The sequence below is a fragment of the Lethenteron reissneri genome, chromosome 16 (genome assembly GCF_015708825.2).
Source record: "Lethenteron reissneri isolate LAM-NWPU_2019-01 chromosome 16, ASM1570882v1, whole genome shotgun sequence".
Classification (NCBI taxonomy): Eukaryota; Metazoa; Chordata; class Hyperoartia; order Petromyzontiformes; family Petromyzontidae; genus Lethenteron; species Lethenteron reissneri.
Window position 1 is genome coordinate 1081164 of NC_083794.1, and position 24652 is coordinate 1105815.

At 55.1% G+C, this 24652-nt stretch overlaps 1 protein-coding gene across 1 annotated transcript in view; it reads right to left on the reverse strand.

Annotated features, from left to right (window-relative positions):
• The window catches only part of LOC133342842 (protocadherin Fat 1-like), a 98107-nt gene that overhangs the window by 63062 nt on the left and 10393 nt on the right, over nt 1-24652 (reverse strand). The window contains 1 exon segment of the mRNA XM_061552162.1: nt 17630-20939. Coding sequence (XP_061408146.1) covers nt 17630-20939 — 3310 coding nt within the window.

Consider the following 24652-nt stretch of genomic DNA (forward strand, 5'->3'; position numbering starts at 1 on the left):
ATCAACGTTGAATTACTTTCCATTACAAATCCTGTCTTTAAAAACAAGCAAAAAACTTGAACCTCGAGTAGATACACTTTTCAGCAAAGTTCTACTGAACTGCCTTGGTTCGGAGGCTTTCTTTAGGCAATGGCTCGACTGCAGTGCAACAACAGACACTCTTTTAGCCTCACTCTCATCGTGTGTGTGTGCACGAATCCCTTGTGCTGGAGCACCCTCCTGCGCACTCGCACAGAGCACCGTTTACAAACCGCGTGATCGGGGGCATGTCACTTCCCGATTGCTCTCGGTCTGTTACGTAAGACGAGTAACGCGCAAACACAGCCTCGACTTCAAACAGTCAACCTCCACCCCAGGGGTACAGGCAGGGTGCTAAAAGAACAAGTGTTGTCGGTAGAGCCTTGAATCGGACCTGGGAGGTTGCAAGTCGAAATCACGGTGGCTGTTGACTTAACGCCGTTAAAATATCAACACGTGGAAGTAAACAGTGGCCATACTTGAGAGGGATTAACCCCCCCCCCCCCCAGCACGGAAATGTGGAAATTCCACTGCTGGCTCGGACCCATCAACAGAGATAATATGCACCCCTCCCCCCTGTCCCGCACTTGACTTTACACCTGCCCGGGAAAGATTTCAGTTTTCATTTATTTGGAATAACCCTGTGAGCCATTCGGCTCTTGATTCGGGTGCAACCGCAACAAACAATTAAATAACAAGATACATTTAAAATTTACTGTACGCAAATTGAAACATCCCCTACAAAAACAATGAAATCTTCCAGAAAAAGCACCATTTGTTTATGCTGCGTACTAAACTGTGCAAAAAAAATATCCCATTGTGATGTTAGATCACAACATTGCACCATCACGGCACTCTTCGTTGAGGGCCCCGGATGAAGGTGGCCAGCCACTTTCTCTCCACGGAATGTGTAGGGAGGAATCGAGAATGTCCAGAGAGGGGCCACACATACACACACGGGAGAACACTGAAAGGGCCATGCAGGTAGTCGGTGAGAAACACCGTAGGATGGGTCCACCATGCAGTTGGCCCTGTCCATCAATGACCCCTTCCAGAGTTCACCGCTGCACACGGCCTCTCGGTAGCGGTGACGCGACCCCAGCGGTAGCGCATTCGCCGCTCGCTGCAGAGATTCACCGGTTCGAATCCCAGCGGCCACCCCGGTTAATACTGTGGTGGTGGTGTGTGCAGTAACCGTACAAATAACTACGTGCCACCTGATTCACAGTGGACATCAAAGCTCTCGTTACGTCATTCGCGAGAGCCGGCGCAATTGCGTGCCAGGGTCAAGGTCCAAAATTTGGAAACTTACACAGCAAGTTACTCGATTGGGATTATACACAGCAATCGTCAGCCGCGACTGCAAAAACACTTATGCAGGGCCCTCCTAAAAGAGTCCTTGAGACTCTGCGAGGCTGCCATGGGTAAACAAGCGTGATAGTAAATAATAGGTGGTGGCACGAAGAGGTAAAGCGACAGTACAGGAGATCCCGTCACCGGGGATCGCCCCGAGAACGCAGCAGCTCCACGCGGTGTGCGGTTCATGACACGAGCCGGGCCACGACCGCCTCGATGACCACGTCAAAATATCCCAAGCACCGAAGTCTACGACACCGCGTGAGTGCAACGTCCGTGCCACTGAAGAGACACGGAGCGGTGAAATCAGCTCACGCTCACTAGCGACCCGCATTGCTGCGGCGCACAACCGTGAGAGGTGGCGACGGCTTAGGGGGAGCTCTTCATCCAACAGCGGTTCAATCATCACCGTTTCAGATCGCAACGATGCTTTTGGAAAAGTCTCATTGTCTTTGCGAGTGTGTGTGTTTGTACGCACACTCTGTTTATATATATGCATGCACGTATACAATCCACGGTCAATAGCCGCATGACCGCTACCACCTAAACCTCGCGGCGTGTAAACATCCGAAACAAATTTATTTGGCAGCAGAAGCGCGGCTAAAACTTTGTCTTTAGGCAATCAAACTGTCGCTTACATTCAAGCGAGGCGCTCACTGCAACCACGAGTGCCTCCAGACAATGGAGACAGAGGGCAAAGGGGCCAGGAGGGGACTGCAGGTGACACTCGCTCCCTCCCCCTTCCCAACATGTCACCACCTACGGGTCCACCCCCCAAGGATCTCACACTTTTAATAGCAACCCTCTTTCCTTTCTCGAGCCACTCATACACCCACGGCGCAAAGGCGGTGGCGGCGGCGGCGGCAGCAGCAGCAGCAGGCCACTTATTAGCTGTAAAGCTAGGGTGATCAGAATATCCTAAACACATCAAACTCTAGGGTGTGCTTCAACAGCAGTGGTGGTACGGAAGCCATACTCATGGTCGTAAATATGCACCAGTTGTTTAACAAAAATAACGAACTTTTAAGAGGATATAGGGAACAAAACAAAATTCTATAAATACATAAATTACAATATTAATACAGTCTGTTGTCTTACATCACGGTAGTTGCGTTCCTGAAGAACACCGCGCGACAGAAAAATCCCGTTATAATAAATATCAAAAATATAGGGGAAGGCACAGTCCGTGATAACGCGTGAGATGCCTACGCAGGCTGAACAAAGACTGCGGGCGCGTGGGTAGCATCTAGAAGCATCCAGCAGCATCCCACTGCCTTGTGCGGCGATGCTTCGCCGAGGCAGCCTTACAAGCGCTTATTCCTACATCATGGGACCTCCTTTGCCAGTACTAAAAATATGAAAATTGGTTTTTCCCTTTTTCTGGCAACAAAACAGGGGAAAACCTATTCTCGCAACGCAATTCCGTTCACTTAATCGCGTTATATCAAACTCTCATCCGCGTTATAAAAAAATTGTTCCCCCAATACATTGATTGTGTTATATCCAATTCGCCTTATGAAAACAACCCGAGGTGTTATGGGAGAACAAGACGGTACAAATATTACCGTTCACATTTTTTAAATTAATACTTTGAATGCTGTGGTGAAACACTGCTTCCAACGTGAAGCGAGCGTAGAAACCCGGCCCGTCCAGTCCCTGGACACCGCCTACTCCGACGTTCGGACCTTCGGGGGTTGTGGGGAAGTGGTGGAGGCGCCGACCCACGCGGCGCCGCGTCACTCGCTAACAAACGCTAACAATAGAACAGAGAGACAGGCCGAGTGTGAACATTTCCACAAAGTCATATCGGCAAGTCAAGGCAGAGCGCTACGACGGCCTTCAGACTGTCAAGTCGATGCAGAGCACAAAGGTCACGTCCACAAAGCCTCAATTGCAACGCACGCAAACCGCATGAACCATCCGAAACTAAAAGTTGCACCATTTTACAATTATCGAAACTCATCGACACGCACAAACAAAAAAACCCCTCCGAAGGTTCCTTCCCATTTTTCAATTATTTAAGGAAGTTCGTAAAGATCGGGGAGATGTAATAATTGGGCCCAGCTCAATCAACTGTAATCCGGTGAAGGTTCCACAGCAATTGAAGACGGAACAAGACATTTCCTCCGAGACGCCCCCTCTCTCCTACGAGCGGGGACGACGCCGCCGGCCGCCGCAGGGGCCGAGCGTCGAGCGGGTAAACAGCGAGGCGTTTGAAGGCTGCGATCTTGTTCGCAGGCCAAATATTTTCTCAACGGCAGCCTGCAGGCAAACACAGCTGCCAAGCCAATGAATGGCGCCTTGTTCGCATGCCGGCACAGCACATCAAAGCCGGCAGCTGAGACACACAATTATGGGATGAGCACAACTCCCACATCTACACAGCACCAAACCACACACACACAACACACAACTGCCACGATCACAATACAAAACAATCACAGTCACAACACACAACCGCCACGATCACAACACACAACCATCACACAGTCACTACACACAACCGCCACATTCACAAACACGGAGACAGCTACCACACAATGTGATCCGTCCACTAAGTATGACCACCACTCATCAACACCCTCAACCACCACACACACACTCCTGTCAACGCATGCCTATGCAGCAAATTAACTGGCACGTGTAAGTTTACAAAAGGTGAATTAACCATCGATCTCTGCAGGCTCCACACATCATTATCGATCTCTGCTTTGTTTTCCCAACAAGGCTTCACCGAGTTGCAGGAGGGTCCCGCCTTGTTTTCATCAGGAAGGGGCAATGTTGCCATCGTGTGTGATCCCAATTGAGTAACCTGCAGGTAATGCTTCAGCATTGGGATGTTTTGTCAAATAACAGATTACATTGAATGGGTTTTTTTTTTAGCTACAGGAGGGAACCGGGAACCCTGGAGGAACCCCACGAGACTCCACGCAGCAGTGAGGGGGCCGAGTTGACGCTCGAAGCGGAACAAGCTCCTGCTGCCCGAGTGGCCACGTCACGGCCCCCGAAGCCAGCGGACACCTCGGCCTCCACGCACTGCCGCTTCCATCCTTGCAATCGTCGAGGTCGAGGGCCTACCGCCCCTCTCCCCCAGCGTTTACTCTGGCAGGGCCACGGGGCCAGCCGCCGCCGCCGCCGCCGCCGCCGAACTGGCACGGGCACACGGCCCCCGCTCACGGCAGGGCGGGGGACGAGCCCATGGCGGGGGCTCGTGCCCTCGCACGCCTTCTAAGTGCTCGCAGATGTCTCCAAACAATTCGTAGCCCGAAGGTGGAATTGTGAAAAAGAAATCGTTTGAAAAATGAGAATGGAGCGGGTTTTAAACAGTTGACTGTGGCTACTGGGAATATAACGGAATGTAACCTTAGACCTCCTGAAGCCGGGGACGCATATATACCGGGGGACCCCGAGCGTCGGATGCAGACCGATTGTCTGATGTGACAATGACCGATATGTTCAAGCTCTCCTGTAGCTGCTGCGCAAGCATTGCACATGCTGACAAGTGCTACAGAAGCAGAATACACAACATCGTATCAGAACACCAAAGGCAGCTCTAGTCCCAGCAGCAGTAAAACCACCGAAACGCCTCCCACCATAACCCCAGTGCCACCCCAAACCCAAACACTCAATACATACAAAACCACTTCTTGAGATGTTAACTCCTTCGGCTGGCATACAAAGAGTCGTGGGTTCGATCCCAACCTTTAAGTCTGTATATTTGGAGTTTGCATGTTCTCCTCATGGTCATGTGGATTTTTGTCTGGGTCCTCAGGTTTTTTTTTCTCTCCACAGTTAGAATCAACGTGTGTTTGGAGCATTTGGCTGCTATACATTTCCAGTGATCAGCCACTTCGTTGGGCTATCATTTGGGGCCAAGTCGCTTCTGAAAAAGAGCAATATAGCTCAATGGTTCTTACTTGGTAAAATAAAAAAAATAGTTTTTAATAATTGATATTCTTGGTGCTAGCCACAGCACCAACCCAACTATATAGACTGGTTCTTGGTAGTCATTGCCGGCTACTCGAGGAATGTTCCGGACATTCTTACGTTAGCAATTCCCGGCAGGGCTGTGCGCGCGTGCCAAGGCGGCTTTGTGAGGTGGGGACAGAGTCTCTGCCCCTGCCCCCTGACTCCGTGGAGACACGCTACCCACAATCCCTCACTTTTGCACACGGGAATTGCGAATGTGAGAGTGTAAAGAAGATTCCTCTAGATGCCTGCAACGATGACAAAAGCAAACGAACATTGGCCTCAATTCCATCCCCAAATGTAATTTTAGCCTCAGCGATAGTTCCAACACCAAGGCCATTGGAAACATCAGCCCTAAAAGTTAACCCTAACCCTAGTCTCAACAATAACTTTAACACACGTGGCCCTGTCCCTCGTCCCAACCCTTTGCCCAACCCAAACCTCAGTACCATTGCGAGCTCAACCATGAAAGGCAATTTCAAATTAGGAAATGTTATGTTTCAGTTTTACCAAGGACACGTCGAAATGTTTTATGAATGGATAAAATGCAGTGACCGTGAGCTGCTGCTAACTTCAATCACTAAAAGCCACGAGGGAATTAAAATCTGAAAATGTTCGAGTGTTGATTGATGGACACAAGTGTCACTAATCTGCCTCATGTGTCCAGGAAGGTGCAGAGGCTTAATCCAGCCCTACCCATGAACCAGCGAGATGTGCAGTCACGACTACGGCAACATGGGAACTCGTGGAAATTTCTCCGATCCACTCACTACGACGCTCACTCGCGGGGAGCGGCGACAGCAGCCGTGTGGGCAAACTCCCAGTGGGGGCGACGCAGCCCTCGCCCACAACCTCGGGCGCAGAACATCGCAGCCACAGCCGCGCCAGAGCGGGCACGGACGGGGCAGGGGCCATGAAAAATCCTCACAGCGAGGAGCCCGCGGAGGCGGCAAGCGCCGCACCTCGTCGGGGCCGCGCGGAACAGCGTGCGGCCGAAGCGTGCTCGTGGCAATAATGACAGACCGTTTTAACGCCGCTGTGCTTTAGAGAAAATCCGCGCAGCTACACACGCTGGGCCAAGCATAGTGATGAATACTACCCCCCAACCCCCAACGCTCGCAACCTCTAACCTATAACCCTGCGCCCCTAAACCCTGACACTCTACCCCGAATCCCCAAATATTCTAACCTGTGACCCTGCAACGCTGACACCTGTGCCCAGTAAACCCCAAACTTCCCCCCCTGACCCATCCCCACTCCTCAACCCAGAGCCACGTCCTCCGATAGCCGCCTGGCCCCAGTCGCTCATCGAGTCTCCCCAGCTTGAAACCCCCGCATCCCACCAGCGGGCAGAGCTCAAGCGTGGCTGAATCAGAGCCACGGCTCCAGTCTGAACATGCGGCCCGCAGCGTTTGGCACTTAAATTTCACAGTGAACAGACATGCACCGTATCAAAATATAACTGTTTTATAGCAAGTGAACAGTAAACAATTGACATTACAATAAAAAAAACTAATAAAATGTTAAAAATGCCATCCCCTCTTCACTGAAACTCAAGCCTGAGAACCGTGCTCACAAAAAAATTCAACGTTTACCCAGAAACCCTCAGCGAGCCCTCCCAACGTGTTTTTACTCGGGGAACTTTCTCTCGGCGCGAGGGCACGCCAACCCCCGTGATCATATGGCAAGGTTGTTTGCATTTTTAGAGATTTGTTGATTTGAACTTTGCATTTCCCCTTGACCACCTAGCAACTATTGCAGGCTCAAGCATTTACCACACCTTGAAAATCCGTCATTTCCAGGCAAAGATAAACACGGACATGGCGCAATTTGTGTTTGCTCGGTTTCATTGCTATCACTGTTTTTCATCCCTACGGAGTCCTGAGCCAGATTTGGAAAGTCAGCATTCCTAGCAGAAGTCAAATTTTCGTCTTTAACCAGAAACAAGCTCTGCAGGAGTCTCTTCTCAAGAGACCTGGGTTAGACACGTGTACATATTCAAGTCGTGGGACCCTTTGATAATGTGCCTTTAACACGAGGATGCCTTTACTTGTGACGAGCCCGCCGGCAACAACGGCGTCAGCGTGATATCAGCGCGCAGCATCAACGCACGGAAACGCGACGAGCAGGAGCGATCGCGGCACCCTGGGCCGGCGAGGCGGTTGGTCCCCGCATCGCAGGCGGCTTGGCGCCGGGCGCCTCTGCGCTTTGCCCACGCCGACGGCTGCGAGCGGCCCTCATCGAGGGCACGCGAGGGTGGGCTCCACCTGGCACCGGGGGGTTTCATCCCACGATGCCACCTAAAAGGCAAAGGGCTTTGCGAGGCCGAGTGATGGAGCCGTTCGTTGCGTGGCGCGGCTTCACCCCCCCCCCTCGCTTCTCCCAAAAAATGTGGAGATGAACGGAGTAACGCGGCCGACTCTTCCTGTCATGCGCCTCGCACCGCATCGCAAATCTTTTCCGTGTGTTCGCTAAACCCATTGTTCATCGTGTCCCGGTACAAGCTAATCCGAGTTAAATGTGTTGCTATAGCATCGGAGTTATTTGAAGTACAAATACATTCATGAAGAAAGAATTGGCAGTGGTGTATGAACCAAAACTGCAAATATCTTTCACTTCCTTCAAAAAGAAACATATACATAACTGTAAACTAGGACCCATATCTGGAGAGAGAGAGTCCTTGACTATAATATCTGGCTGTTCTCCAGCACTGGTTCAGGCAAGCCTGACTCTGCTGGTGTAACGGGTTCCGGAGACACTTGTAGAGGTAACTTCTTTATTACAACACAACACTCCAACAGTCCTGGTACTCTGCTACAGCTTAGGTACACAGCCTAGCTACACAGCCTAGATACTCTACTCTGGCTACGCTCCGGAACTCGCCCTCACAAGGTCGTAGCGTCGGGAGTTCCAGAGTCCCAGCGCTGGCTCTCGCAGCATCCCAGGGTCTTCAGATGGCTGGTCGTGGGTCTTGGGTCTTGAGTTACAACTCGCCCCGATCGTCCAGGGAGCTCCGCTTATATGCCCAGTCCCCAACGAGGGGTGGGGCCGTGTGCGCCACCAGACATCCCACAGAGCACACACAGCCCCCCCCGTTGGCGGCGCCGAGAGGCTTAAGCGTCTGGACCCCCTGGGAACCCAGCGCCTGGCGCCCAGGGGATTACGCGTCTGGACCCACCTGGGAACCCAGAGCCTACAGCAGCCCCTCCCTTCTTATGTCACTACATTACCCCCCTCTATGTAGCCTCCAGCCGTCCCGGCTGTCAATAATTAGAAAGTTTAAATTAACGAAAGGGAGAGAGAGAAGAAAAAAAATACGCGAGCTTCAACAGGAAAAGAAAAGAGAACAAGAAAGCAACCATAAATACCATAACCAACCTGTACAACTCTACACTATATACAAGCATCAATCAACAAAAAGGTGAAGCAATGACACGTGAACAAACGACCCGCGGCCCACCTAGCCCTCCTCGGGATCCGCATAGAAAACGGGGAATTAACAACAACAAATATACAGATTCCGACGCGTTGGATGCCCAACCAACACCGGTAATCGAACCGAAATCACACAATCACCGCATGGATGGCAGGGATCCACACCACCCTGCCAGCCTCCCATCCGTCAGGTGGAGAGAAGGCGAAGACCAACATGTCGAGCATCCCTCTACACGCACTTATCCGGACGTCTGTCTACGTCCCGGGTCGAGAAGTCGTACTTCAGGGCCGACCCATGTACTGGGAAAAGAAGTCGTACTTCAGGGCTGCTCCAGTATCTACATTTTAAAAATATATATATATAAAATTTACATGACACAAACAAAATAAATCTGCCTGCTCCTGTCCATAAATGGTGGCCGCACGCATGAACCGCATCTCCAAAAGGCATCCCGTGCTTGCGTCCCAGCAGCCCTCAATGAGGACCACCACCGACATTACATGTCAACCGTTTGCACACCCCGCCTTTCCAACGTGGCGTCTTTATCCTAAAACCGCGCACGTCGGCCATATCGGGGGGGACTTCAACCCAGTCTCTCTCCAAGACTCGCATCGCAGCATATAGCTGTACCGACCGATCTGAGACCCAACCTCTCTCCAAGACTCGCATCGCAGCATATAGCTGTACCGACCGATCTGAGACCCAACCTCTCTCCAAGACTCGCATCGCAGCATATAGCTGTACCGACCGATCTGAGACCCAACCTCTCTCCAAGACTCGCATCGCAGCATATAGCTGTACCGACCGATCTGAGACCCAACCTCTCTCCAAGACTCGCATCGCAGCATATAGCTGTACCGACCGATCTGAGACCCAACCTCTCTCCAAGACTCGCATCGCAGCATATAGCTGTACCGACCGATCTGAGACCCAACCTCTCTCCAAGACTCGCATCGCAGCATATAGCTGTACCGACCGATCTGAGACCCAACCTCTCTCCAAGACTCGCATCGCAGCATATAGCTGTACCGACCGATCTGAGACCCAACCTCTCTCCAAGACTCGCATCGCAGCATATAGCTGTACCGACCGATCTGAGACCCAACCTCTCTCCAAGACTCGCATCGCAGCATATAGCTGTACCGACCGATCTGAGACCCAACCTCTCTCCAAGACTCGCATCGCAGCATATAGCTGTACCGACCGATCTGAGACGACCCATTGTTCACTCCCTGCACAACATGCACCCTAACAACTGAGGGATACAGTCCCAACGTAACGGGACAACTACACCTGAACACCACGAATCTCCAGCCCACTGTTTCAACGCGCCTCGGAGTGTTTCAATCTCCGGGCCGTCAGGGCGAGCCTACAGCTCCAGACGTACCACGGAGGGTCTCAACCTCCGGGCCGTCAGGTCAAACCGTCAGCTATTCTATGACGGGACCACACTCTCCGAGCCCTGTGAGCGTGCAGCCCACTAGGCTAGACATGCCACGGAGTGTTTCAATCTCCGGGCTGTCAGGTCAAGCCGTCAGCCATAGCATGACGGGACCACACTCTCCGAGCCATGTGAGCACACAGCCCACTAGGCTAGACATGCCACGGAGTGTCTATCTCCGGGCTGTCAGGTCAAGCCGTCAGCCATAGCATGACGGGACCACACTCTCCGAGCCATGTGAGCACACAGCCCACTAGGCTAGACATGCCACGGAGTGTCTATCTCCGGGCTGTCAGGTCAAGCCGTCAGCCATAGCATGACGGGACCACAACTCTCGTGTTAGACACGCAACACCCGCTGGGCCATCCTGGTCAGGATCTGCACCCCAAGATATTTGAGAGCCAGCATGACAATTCCAAATCCTTGGCAGCATGTCACCATCTCAAGATAAATGCCCCATACAGTATATACATCGTTAACAATGACAGCACAAGCTATACATTAACAATCACGAACAAAGCTCAATATAAACCATACATTGTTAACAATCACAAGCAAAGTTTCGCACACACATTGACAACACTCACGGGCGAAGCTCCACACAGTTTACCCAACAACAGTCACGACTCCCCGACGACAACGAAGAAAATATCAACAAAAAAATCATTAATCCGGAGCGCGTAAAATGTACGAAGTGTCAGGGGCCTGGTCTCCCGACCTCCAACCTTTGGCCAGAGCAGCAAAGGCGGCGAGCTGCGTGTCGGTCCATGTGCCGGCCCCGGCGCTGGTTACAGTAAGAATGGCGCCCTCACTGTCCGGTCGCAACGCTGATGACGCGCTGTGCTAGGTTGCCAACAGCTGTCACCCGGCGGTGAGGGACGCAGCGCTGATGACGCGGCGTCGTCGGGTTGGCACACGCTGGGCCCGGAAGTGACGTCGCTCCCAGCGGTCACTGCTCCTCTGGTGGAAGTGACGACACACCCGGAAGTATCTCTCACATCCGTGGGGGGAATGGCGGCGGCGGGCTCGGGCGAGCGCCGCGCCGCCTCTCTCCCTCCCGCCATCGGCCGCGAGCACCGCAGCTCGCCCAGGAGGGAGGCGGTGGCGCAGAGCAGCTCTGCGAGGCGAAGCAGCGCCTCCTCCATCTCTGCTCCCGACGCTGGAGAGGGGACGGTCGGCGGAGCAGACAGCTGCTCAGCCGGCGGTGCGGCGTTGTTGTCGGCCGGCGGTGCAGCGTCGCTGTCGGCCGGCGTTGGCCGCCCCATCACTGCCTGCTCCTCTTCATCGCCGTCAGGACTGAAGGTACGTGGCTTACTTCTTGTCTCCATAGCCACTTCTAACACCAAATTTAACGGGTTCCGGAGACACTTGTAGAGGTAACTTCTTTATTACAACACAACACTCCAACAGTCCTGGTACTCTGCTACAGCTTAGGTACACAGCCTAGCTACACAGCCTAGATACTCTACTCTGGCTACGCTCCGGAACTCGCCCTCACAAGGTCGTAGCGTCGGGAGTTCCAGAGTCCCAGCGCTGGCTCTCGCAGCATCCCAGGGTCTTCAGATGGCTGGTCGTGGGTCTTGAGTTACAACTCGCCCCGATCGTCCAGGGAGCTCCGCTTATATGCCCAGTCCCCAACAAGGGGTGGGGCCGTGTGCGCCACCAGACATCCCACAGAGCACACACAGCCCCCCCCGTTGGCGGCGCCGAGAGGCTTAAGCGTCTGGACCCCCTGGGAACCCAGCGCCTGGCGCCCAGGGGATTACGCGTCTGGACCCACCTGGGAACCCAGAGCCTACAGCAGCCCCTCCCTTCTTATGTCACTACACATATACATAACTGTAAACTAGGACCCATATCTGGAGAGAGAGAGTCCTTGACTATAATATCTGGCTGTTCTCCAGCACTGGTTCAGGCAAGCCTGACTCTGCTGGTGAGAGAATGTATGTCGAATTGGGTCCAAAGTTTGCGTGTAATGAATCAATGCTACCGAAATGATTCACTTCCAGAATGGCGTGGGGATGATGGATTGTGTAATATATTTGAAGTGGACAGATACATGCAGGAGACGTATCGTCCGATTATTTATTTTAGACATTAGGCAGTTGTTTACGGCAAAGGCCCTTCTCTGCACAGCCAGTCAGAATTCACCAATCGGATGCTCCAAGCAGGCCTTGGGTCCTCACCGTTAGTCGCCCGTCGCTCTGCAAGGGCCACGGTAACGGTGCCGTGGGCACGGTGTTTTGCCTCCCGGCGTTTTCCTTCCAGGTGTTATTTGAGAGCCGATTACTAAATATGGCAAGGTGGCGCTGCCAATACGCTGGTGCTGCCCTTGCAAAAAAACCACTGGTCCGTGCCGCTCTAATGAGACTGTCACTCACGGTTATTTACAGAAATTCTCTCTCGCTATTACTGCACAGACAAAGGCGACTGTATGGGAATGTCCCGGTGCTGTACGCGCTCCCGATTGAAAACGCAGACCACCACCCCCCCCCCCCCCCCCCCCCCGGGCACTGCACCGTGTGTGGGCCGCTCGTGCGGGCCGCCGGTGATCCCGGACGCCGTGCACCCAGACCTGAACGACGTCAAAGGCTTAGCGGGAACAATGCGAGCGCTGTTCCCCCGCGCGAGAGAGAGCGCCCCGCGAGGACGGGTGGGGGGGGGGGGTATAACGGCGCTCGCCCTGAGGTTCAAAAACGTGGAGGTAAATTTGCCAGATCGCACAGCAGGGAGTCGAGGTGCGAGAGAGAGAGAGAGAGGAGCGCTCATCAGCTGGACGCCGGGGTGCTCGCAGACTCTGGTACGAAGAGGACGCGAGAGCCACGCTCGGTCGCTTGGAATCTGTCGCCTCTCCAAAGGGGGGCCATGGCTCTGGGCAGCGCGTGCTTTGAGCGAATGGTCTTCTCACATGGACTCGTGATTGTGTGGACCCCGTTTTGCTGCGCATCTGCCCAACGGAGGCGGCGGGTGCCGCTGTCCTGCTCAATTTGCTGGCAAACCAGGAAGAAAACTCGGCACACGTCCGTCGGGAGGTTGTCCGTGAGCAGCGATCGCCCGTGGGGTCCCCGCTAGCTGCCGTGGGTCAAGACCCCCCTGGCACGGCACAGAATCAGCCTGTGTCACCAGCTCGGCCCCAACTTAAAGTCTCGGTGGTAACCTTCCGATATGAGGAATGGTGCCAGCGGCCGCTTATGATCAGAGCTCAACATCAAACTTTGAAGTGTCCGTGGCTGCAGTGGGCACATTTTTAAATGTGCCTCTGTGGCTGCAGTGGGCAACTCGGGGGCCTAACGTCGATGTGGCCACCTGCGTGAGAGCGGCACGAGCCCTGGCCGCGTGTGGTCAAAGCGGGCTCGAGGGGAGCCAGCGACCCAGCCGTGAATATTCACAAATCATTCTTTGGCGTTTCACTTGATTAGGCCTAGTCCACGCAAAGGGGGCCGTCGTCAGACTACGCGCGACTGGCTGACGCTAGTGAGAGAGCGGCGTAAGCCAGTGCCAATCTAGTAGCCGCGGAATAAAAATAATCCAATGCTGGGAAATGGGCCGCAGTCTGCGGCAGCATCGTCGTCACCTGGGACTGTCACGTGCCCACAAGGGCGCCAATTAGTGGGCGGAAAACATCAGTTGACAACTATCAGCAATTACTGAACGACCCTTGTCCTGAAAATGCTGCAAACGTCATGTGCAGATATAATGTAGCAACAACAAAAAATCTTGGCATGAATATTTGTTACTTAAACGAGAATTATAACAAAGTTCTAACATTCGCGCGAGCCACATCAGGCAAGAGAACCACAAAATCTGCAGTGGGTGGGAGAAGTAAGGTGGCAGGGGCGGGTACACGGCGCACAGAGCGCCCGCCCCAAAGAACTCTCTCTGCATCACCTTCCGTGACCCTAACAGGAGTTGCTAATTGTTGAGATTAAAGACACGGCCGGTGGGCGGCGGAGGCAAGGATGCAGAGAAACCGCACGAATCAAATTTGCCAGAACGTTCACTTCACAACGTTAACGGTTTTGACACGCACCATTTACCTGCCTGTCATAACACTGTCTGGGCCTACATCCGCTGCACACCCAGTTTCCTGCCACGTGCGATCACAGCCCGACGCTCGCGCTCGACCAAGTCGCGGAAGCAGCCCACGCCACCGGCTGTCCCGCTCCCCGCGCAGCGTGACCACGGGCCACCTCGGAGAACCCCTGGGCCCAGCAGCAGTGATTGGGCCCCACCATGGAGGAGTTTGCAACACACCGCTCTCCGCATGACAATAGATTTGTGGGCAAGGGATATTGCCGAGCTTGTCATAAGCAAATCGCGTTTTAGTCATCAGGCTACAGCCCTCGCAGTTAACGACACCTAAGGAGTGACTCGTGGCTCTATCCTTGCACTAAAATCCAGCCTCCGGAACTTTCTCTCCTCCGCCTTCCCCTCTCACAGGACCTCCATGTGACCTGTAGCGCGCTGTTGGCCTCTCCTCCTTTTCCTCAGTCACGTGCTGTCCCAGCCATCACCCACATCCTTCTCTAATAACCTCCGGTCACAGCGTGTGTGTGTGTCCCATCTCACGCTTAGCGTCTTGAGATGCGTTTACTTGTAAATGTTAAGGTGTTTGATCGTACAAGATGCATTGCATTTGCTCAAGCAATGCAACCTGGGACCAGTTTTGACTTTACTGCATCTCATCAGCAAAGGGAGCCACAGTGGCAAGATGTTAAATACCTCACCTGGAATACAGGAGGTTCGATCCCGACCCTGATGCCTGAATATATTTGGAGTCCATGTCTCTCTATCTCCCCGTGGTCGTGTGGATTTTTCTCTGGGCCCTCAGATTTTCCCCTCCACACTTAGAATCAAGAGAGTATTTGGCTGCTATATATTTCCCCATGATAAGCCACTTCGTTGAGCTATCATTTGTGGGCAGGTTACTTCTGTAGAAGAGCTACATAGCTCAGTGGGCCTTGCCTGGCAAAATAAAAAGAGTTTATAGTATCCTTCATTATTTTTTTGGCTGATGTAACTTGCTAACCCGCCCCTACTGGACATCTGTAAAAAAATAGCTTCATAGTTCAGACTCCTCCAATTTAAATACACATTCTGGTTCTGTTATACTGTAATACTTAAGCAAAAAAAATAATTAAAAAAATGCATTGAAAAGAATCACAAAAAGTGAATTCGGTGGAAAGAAACATGATCAGAGGCACACTCTTCTGCGGAAGCATTATCAATAATATAGTGACGTAGATCGACTGGCAGAGCAGGGAACACCTCGCTGTGAGATTATGAGTTCACATTCCGGCCAGGGTTCATTGAGCCCACTGCTCAGTGGGCCATAGGTGGTGAAATTATTTTTTTTGTTTAGTTTAGGTTTATTTTAAAGTGTGACCTGTTAACCCAAAGTTACAAACTCCATCCAAAGAAGCAGCATTTACAGAAGCGGAGAGGAAATTCCCCAGCGCGAGTGTGAACAGTGCGCGTTCCGCTTCACCGACACGGGCACAGGCAGAGTGGTGCACCGCGTTCGAAGCTATGCCTCATTGGGGAAGCTGAATGACAGCAGAAGACGAGGAGATGCGAGTGTCACGCACAAGGCGAGGTGTGTGACGGACGCGACGGCGTGTGCGACACACTCGCGTCCGTTATTGGTGTCAAAGATCCATCCGTTGTTAACTTAGAAACACACGCGCGCGCACACACACGCACGCAATGCAACTGGCGGTGGGCAAACGTCCCAATGCGGAAACATTTCCTGAAAAATACTCGGCAGGGGTTACACGCAGCAGCAATGTCATACCCAACTGCGAAAACTTGGCAGGACCCTCATTAAAAACGTTGAGGACTCAGTGAGGCTTTCCTGGGTAAACAAGGGTCAATAATAATACTACTAATAATAGGATATCTGAGGAAATCCAACCCAACTCCGCTCAGGCACTGCGCGCTGCTCGATCAGTGCCACTGACGGTGTGCCCCTGTATTACTGAGCATATGTTTGGAGATCGTAGCCTCGATCCCGACCCTGACGCCCGTATACATATGGAGTTTGTGTGTTCTCCCCGTGGTCGTGTGAATTTTTAATGGGGTCCTACGGATTTTGATAGAAATGTCCACGTGATAAGCCCCTTTTTGTTGAGCTATCATTTGTGGCCAGGTTGCTTCTGAAAAAGAGATACATGGCTCAGTGGGTTTTACCTGATAAAATAAAAAAAGAGTTTTGAACAGTTTATAGTTTAGTGTAGAATTGCGCGTTAAATGGTCCACGCGTGGTGGGATTGCGGGCGGAACGGGCCGCGTCGCCGCGCGGCGACACGGAGCACGAGATCGTGTCGGCCGGCGCACCGAGCGTGTGCGCGCGACCGTCCCCCCCCCCCTTTGTTGCCGACCAGAGGGCAGCTCTTCACATCTGCTCCGTAAGAATCGGGGTTTGGCACCGATGTAGGTCACACACGTTTTGAATTGGCTCTTTTAAAAGTACACGTATTATTTTTTTAAATAAAAAAACAGTAATGTGGTTTCCATCATCGCCATGCAGTGTCGAGACGGGGTGGAGAGCGGCCAAGCCGCAGAGCGCATTCCCCCCCAAAACGCGAGATTTTAACACCTCCAGCGCGGCCGCACCCCAAAAATAAGAAACCGTTGGAAGTGAGCACAGGCGGGAACGACTGGAATGCAGCGAGCGCCGGGTGAACGTTTAACGCTCATTTATTAAAAAAAAAAATCCTGATTCGTAGCGAGCAACGTCAAAGACGTGGATCGTCGCTGGGTGTGCCCCACCCCTGGATATTTCAACAGCGGCCGCTGTGCGAACGATAGAAACAAAGCCGCATTTTAAAACTTACAACTCACATGAAAGAATGATACGGTTTGAAGTCCAGCTGTGCTTTTGGTCAATTGAGCTTTTGAAGTTAAAACGCTTAAAAAAGTACACATTTTGTGAGCAAAAAGCTTCTAATCGTGCTGCTTTGTGACAGAACGCCTTTAGAAGTGGATCTACATCGACAATCAGCACGGTTTAACATCAAAACAAAAACTGCACTGCAATCTACGGCCACCTCGACAGTGATGGGTTAGAGTTCGCTCACTTGTGTTTGACAGCATATACAGTCGACAAATTCTCACAAATAGGCAGTAATACACTCAACGCACGAGCAAGCACGGTGACACACGCACGCAGGGGGAACAAACACACAGGAGAACAAACACCAAGGCAATAATGGGAACAATCCCCCACTGTGGTCAAGGTATATTGCCCGAGGACCATGGTACAAGGCCAAACATGTCCATCAAGCAGCGGTAATTTCCTTCAATAAACACCGTCGTTCATTCGTGCGAGCACGAGTTCTGGTCAGCGCGCACGTGGGCCGGGGCCCGCCCTCGTCGTCGTCATCTCGCAAGGCGCCCGCGCTCACTCACCGGTCTCGGGGTGGATGGAGAACACGCCCAGGCCGCTGCCATCGCGGACGGAGTAGCGCACCTCTCCGTCCCGCCCGGCGTCGCCGTCCCGCGCCGACACCGTCAGCACCTCGGTGCCGATCGCAACGTCCTCGCGCACGGACGCCCGCGCCACGAAGCTCGGGAACTCGGGGGCGTGCAGGTTCTCGTTGACGTCCACCACCTCCACGACGAGCGAGCACGTGGCGGAGAGCGACGCGGGCCGCCCCTTGTCCTTGGCGCGCGCCGTCAGGTTGTATAGCTCGCGGCTCTCGAAGTCGAGCTCGCGCGCCAGCCGCACGACGCCCGACAGCTTGTCCACCTCGAAGGCGCCGTCGCCGTCGTCCAGCAGCGAGTAGCGGGCCTGCCCGCTGGCGCCCAGGTCGGCGTCGCGCGTCTCCAGCCACGCCACCACGGTGCCCGGCGGCAGGTCCTCGCGCACGCGCACTTTCGAGTGGGGCGGCACGAACTCGGGCGGATTGTCGTTGACGTCCTCCAGGAAGACCGACACCGTCGCCGTGGAGGAGAGGCGCGGGTCCAGCTCGGCGCGGTCGCTCGCCTCCACCGTCAGGTGGTGGACACTCACCGTCTCCCTGTCCAGGGGGCCCACGACCCGCACCACCCCGCTCTCGCCGTCGATCTCGAACTGCTCGTTGTAGGTGAGGAGACGGTAGGTCACCCTCCCGTTGTCCCCGACGTCCCTGTCCACGGCTTCCACCTGGATGACCTGTTTTCCTTGCTCGGCATTTTCCGGGATCGTGACAGAGTACGCCGGCTGGAGGAATTCGGGAGGGTTGTCGTTCACATCCAAAACCTTGACCAGCAAAAGCCTCCACGATGACTTTTGCACAATTCCGAGGTCGTAAGCCGTGATGTTGAGCGTGTGAGCGTCGCTCTGCTCCCGGTCCAGCGGCAAGAGCACTTTGACGCGCCCCGTGTCGCCCTCGATGGAGAAGCAGCTGTGGTCGTTGCCACCGGAGATGACGTACACCACCTTGCCGTCGAAGCCGCCGTCCGCGTCCGTGGCCGTGACCGTGGCGACCGTGGCCCCCACCGCCAGGTCCTCGGGCACGCTCGTCGGAGACGGGAACCCTTCGCCAAACTCGGGCGCGTGCCAGTTCACGCCGTGGACGTCGCCGAAGGCCTCCGCGTCGAGGCGGCCGCTCCGGTAGCGGCCGGTCCGCAGCAGCTTCTCGGCGAGCGCCTTGGCCGCACCGGTTTCCTGGCACCGCAGGGTCAGGACGCTGCCTTCGCCCGCCACGGTGAGGTTGATGAACATGGGCCCGGCGGCGTTCTCTCCGTCGGTGGCTCGGATGCGCAGGCTGTAGCTGCCGTGGCCGGCCGCGTCCGTCAGCGGCCGCCGCAGCGACACCACCCCGGACGACGGGTCCAGCGCGAACGTGTCCGGCTCGTTTCCGGAAACGAAGTCGTAGCGGATCAGCTGCATCTCGTCGGCGTCGATAGCCGACACCGTGGCGACGTGCTCGCCCACCTCCAGGTCCCGGGGGACGGTGCCGACGCAGGCCACGCGCTCGAACGCCGGCCGGTTGTCGTTGAGGTTGCCGACGGCGACCGTGACCAGCGTCTCCGCCTCGTGGCGGTACGGCGAGCCCCAGTCGGAGGCGCGCACGCGTAGCGAGTAGACGCGCGACATCACCTCGTAGTCCAGCTCGTCGGCCGTGCTGATGACCCCCGTGAAGGGGTCGATGGAGAAGGGCAGCGGCTCCTGGTTGGCGATGCTGTAGGTCACGTAGCCGTTGTCGCCAGTGTCCAGGTCGGTGGCGAGCACCCTGACGACGCTGCTGCCCACGGGGACGTTCTCGTTGACGACCGCCTTGTACGACGAGTGCTTGAACGTCGGCAGGTGGTTGTTCTCGTCCTTCACCTTGACCACGACCCTCGCGGAAGCGAGCCCGGCATTGGTCGTCACCTCCAGCTCGAACACTTCCGCCTGCAGGACGTCGAGTGGGGCGGCGCAGGTGACGAGCCCGGTGTGGGCGTCGATCTCGAACCTGGCGCTGTCGCTGCTCGCCTTCAGGTGGTAGCGGAGCTTCGGGCTGTGGGGCGCGGCCCGGACGAGGGCCACCTGGCTGCCCGGCGGCGCAAACTCGCTCAGGTGCACCTTGTACTCGCTCTTCTCGAAGCGAGCGTCGAGCCCGTGACCCCGGGGGCCCCGCAGGGTCACCACCTTGCCCGCGGAGAAGCGCGGCGGCTGCCCGCGATCCTTGGCCTGCACGGTGAGGTTGCGCCCGTGGGGGCGGCCGTCCCAGTCCACCTCCCCGTCCGCCTGGATCCAGTACTCGTGCGCCCCGGGCGCCTTCACCACGCGGAACTCCCCGAGCGGGTCGCCCGCCACGACGGCCACCGACGCGATCTCCCCGGCCTGGCCCGCGTCCTCGTCCGTCACCGTCAGCACGGCGTAGGTGGCGCCCCCGGCGGCGGCGGCGGACGACGGCGCGAGGGTGGCGGCGGCCGACACGGCGGGGGAGTGCTCGTTGCGGCGCTCGACTCGGACCGTGAGGCGCGCCGCGCTGCTCGCGCCGCCGCTGCCGTACAGCTTCGTGCCGCGGTCGACCGCCAGCACCTCCAGGTTGTACACCCGGACTTCGGGGTCCAGCCGGCCCGTGAGCATCACCACGCCCGTGGTGGGGTGGACGGCGAACACGTCCGTCCTCTCCCCGAGGCTGAAGTAGTACTCGCCGTTGGTGCCGACGTCGGCGTCCGTGGCCGTCACCCTGGCGACGGTGGTGCGCAGCGGGGCGTTCTCCCCGACAGTCGCGGAGTACGAGGTCGGAGAGAAGAGCGGGCGCAAATCGTTGGTGTCGAGCACCTGCACTAGGACCTTGGTCCAGGCCTCCAGGTTCTCGCTCCTCACCGTGGCCTTCACCGTGAGCAGGTGCCGGTCGCTCACCTCGCGGTTCAGCATGGCCGCGTTCCCGCCCTTGGTTCGGATTCGCAGGAAGCAGAAGTCTCCCACCGTGTACTCCTCCACCTTGAAGAAGTGGTCGTCGTCGCCGGACACGACCTTGTACTTGACGTCCCACGAGGCATCGCCGAGCGGGACGCCCATCATCTCGCGGCTCTCCACGTACGTTTTGACGGCGGAGTTCTCGTAGATGGTGGCGTTGTAGACGGGCCGCGTGAACTGGAGGCGCAGGGGAACCGCGGAGCCGGGCGCTTCCGCGCGCCACGCCCCGCCGAGCGCCACCAGCCAAGAGAGGAGAAGCAGCACGTGCATCGCCGGTCCCCACGCCATCGCCGCAACCCCGGCAGGTCGCCTCACCGCCAGCGCCTGCGGAAACAAATGCGCTGTGAGACGCGGCCACCCGAACGTCGCCAAATACGCTCGCGTCTCGCGCATTAACACGTAGCTACTCGCCATGTAGGGAATACAGATTTGCGTGTAATTTAATTAGGACAACAAAAGATTATACATATTCCCCAGACTTTGCGTCGGCCCGAGTCTATTATTTTTGCAAGGTCAGGCTGATGGATTTGGAGTATTCATCATCAGTCCTCCCGCAGGCAGCGTAACTTGCAGTCCTGTTGTCAATCCAACGCTGGATGAAGGACTCGCCATGCCGAGTTGGCCGTGGTGGTTGTTTGACCACACTTCACCAAGCTGGTCATTGTGGGTTGGAGAAGGCAGCAGGAGGAGGACAGGATTAGCTCTAATTACACTCACCACTGATGTTAGGTTTGGCCAGGAATCAAACTAACATGTTGGGGTTCTCGTGCCAAACCACTCCTCCACCACTCAACACATATACACTGTGTGTGCGCGGGGTTTATATATGCGTGCCACCACAACGGCGGTTTTCGAGAGGGCCGCCTGCGAGCGGCGTGCAGCATCATCCCACGAGATACCTGCGGTCCGCATGAAGCCGGGGGGTGGGGGGGGGGCCGTGGGGTTGCGACAAGACACGCGAGGGATTCACACCGGGCGGGAAACCTGCACGGGGGCGATCCCCCGGCTCCACTGGGCACGGCGCCCGCGCGCTCACAACCACGGCGGCCGCTCGTAGCGGCGCCCCACCGTTGGCGATGCAACGTCCAACTTCTGGACATCCGTGGAAAAGAGCTTTACAGCTCATTGGATTCCTCCAGTATGAAAAAATATTCTGATTTAGATTCAACAAACGGTCACCAGACGTTCGTCGGTAACACCGTGTGTGTGGCCGTAATGGAAACAAGTGTAAAGGAGGCAACGTCTTGGTCGCAGGAATCCATAGCACGTAGCATACACGTGGAGAAACAATATAATCAGATGCACGTGCCACGAACATAACGATCAATAAGAATCGATGAGTCCATGCGCCACCACAGCGCCTCTACTGCTCAGCACTGCGGCGGTAATGAGATTTAGATGGGGAGCTGTTACGGCGGCTCAGTCCAAGAATTGATTTGCTCGCATAAATGACAGCGCTGCGACGGCTCCCTCGTCGTTACAATCGTTCAGCTGTTCCCCCACAAATTGAAGCGCCCCCACACCAGGTGACGAACGTAACGTGTCGGGTCGCGCCCGGCTCCCACGGGCCAGCGTGTCGCGGTGGGAGGCGGTGCCCCGCGCTGTGTCAACTCATTCCTCATTCACTCGATCCGCACGGGGAGCGCGAGCGCGACAATGGCTGCCCTGGCAGGACGCGCCACCTGTTCCCATTCACCCATAGCCGCGTGCTCTGTCAGCACAAAGGCACTCTCACATCCTGTGCAGACCGGGTCACGGACAGAGACAAATATCCCCCCGTGTAGCCTTGACAAACTTTTGGGACAAGCGCTGTTAGCGAGCACCGAAGAAGGCCGGCATGGGACACGAGGGGGTGGGTGGCTAACAGCACGCCCGGCCGCCTTTGTCTCCCCAGTGCCGTTGTAGGCCGAGTCTACCTGGGGGAGGGCCCAGGTCCAGTTCAGAGATGTGTCACCGATCTTCGCTGCGAGCGGGAATTGAACTCTGGTCGCTCGGCTCGTAGCGCAGTGGCGTTAACCACTGAACTGGCGCTCCCCACAAGCGGATCACACGCACCCACGCACACTGCACAAAACTCCTCCGAGTCCCACACCTGGCCTCTCGCGCGCCATTCAGGTACCAGGGATGTTAACAAAGGAGATGGGTGGAACACTAACCCACAAATCAGATAAAAACCAGCACTTATGCGCTAATGGCAGACGTACAAAACTCTTACGGACCCCTTTCTTTGTGAATCTATGCGGGAGGAAGAGAACCCCATCAACGGACCTCCCGTTGAGGCCCTCGCCGGATGACGGCGACGTTTTAAATTTGCGGCCGTGCCATGCGGCCAAATTGATTGCGGCAATTAGCGGGCGTGTGTTTCTTGTTTTGCGAAGGCTGTTAAATATATGAGCATGGTGGCATGCGATGTTAACGCACTTCGGTGCACTTACAGGGCTCCGTAAGTGCAACAAAAGACATCTCTTCTAAGCCATAATGTGGCCGGATAAACGAAATTGCAGATGAGAGCAGTGTCGTGTCAGCACAACTTCCTGTTATCCGCAAATTGTACTGGAAAACACGTAATTTGTATCATTTATTTTATTTACACTTGTTTACTCATAAAAGTCTGAGTCTCAAGACTCTTTTTCAGGACCATCCTGCCAAGTTTTCGCAGTAGGGGGGCGATGACTGACGTGCGAGTAAGCCGACTTGCAGAATATCTTGTTCAGGACCCCCGATGATGTGCCAAAATGAAAACACCCAAGGCGGGCTTGTCGATTCATCTCACGAGCGATGAGATCAGCCAAGAGCCCAGATCGTGGAGACCTGCCGGTGCTGCGTACTTGGTCACTCAGCACCACCCTTGGAGACCTGGGGGCAGCCCCCTCAACAAAACAGGTCACGGCGGCTCACGGGAAGTTCCGCTCTCGGCCAGGTGGATCAGCAGGGCCACTGCATCTGACAATCAAGTACAACTCGACAATGGGTAACCGCAGGCTTGCACAGTGCATACATACAGCAGCTCAGTAGCCCCACGTCCGTACAAGCAAACAAACGCACTCCAATAGACATGGGGCTTTTGCAATGGACGGGTGACGGTGGCGGGCGTGTCGTGGCACGCACGCTAACGGAAACACCGGCGTAGTGCCCGGAGGCGAGTGTGGGCGAGCGTGGGCGGGCGGGCGCTCCTCCGCCGCTCCCCCGACCCCCAGTGCCTCTACACCCCATCGCACGCTCCTACGCACACCCACAACCCCACCACCCCATCCAAAAAAATGCGCGGGACGACAACGCGGGCAGGAAACGGCGTGTCACTTTTCACGCCGGACCACCGGTTAATATAAATGGAATGGGACATGAATCACGCTTGACATTTTTAATCAATGTTTAATTATTGACTCACTTACCCTGCTTCTGTCAGTAAAGAGGCAATCAAGGGAAGGGAATGTCCCACACGGCAAGTTACACTGAACTAAGCCGGCGATCAAACTCATCGTGGAGCAGTGGGCAGACTTTGTGTGTCTGGTGCTCCGCTTCACCCAGTCTCTAGTTGAACAACGCAAGCCAAAGTACACTCGCCCCCGACGCCAGGCATAACAACGCAACGTTAATTGCGGCCGTGGCGGAGCGGCGGTGCAGTGGTTAATGCACAAAACTGCAAACTTGGTGACCCGAGTTCCATCCCAGCCAAGGTTGACGTCAGTGGCGAGTGAGATCCGAACCGCTTCCTTGTTCCCCTATCCCCAACCGGCACTGCCGAGCGTGGTGAAGTATGGTCCACAACCCCTATGACTGACATGGCGTGGGGAGGCCTTCATCCAGAAATGGATTTACAAAAGTTGTGAATTATTAATATTTACAAAAAGAATCAGAATCTTTATTCTAGAGAAATCCAATGAACTATGAATCTCTTTTCACAGATGTCCAAAGATGATCACGACCACAATAGCGCAGCTAACAACTGTTTTTTGCACATCAATCTCAACATCTAGTGGCTATCACGGCGAATGCTGATGCGACCCCACCACACCGACACCCGAGACCCAAGGCCC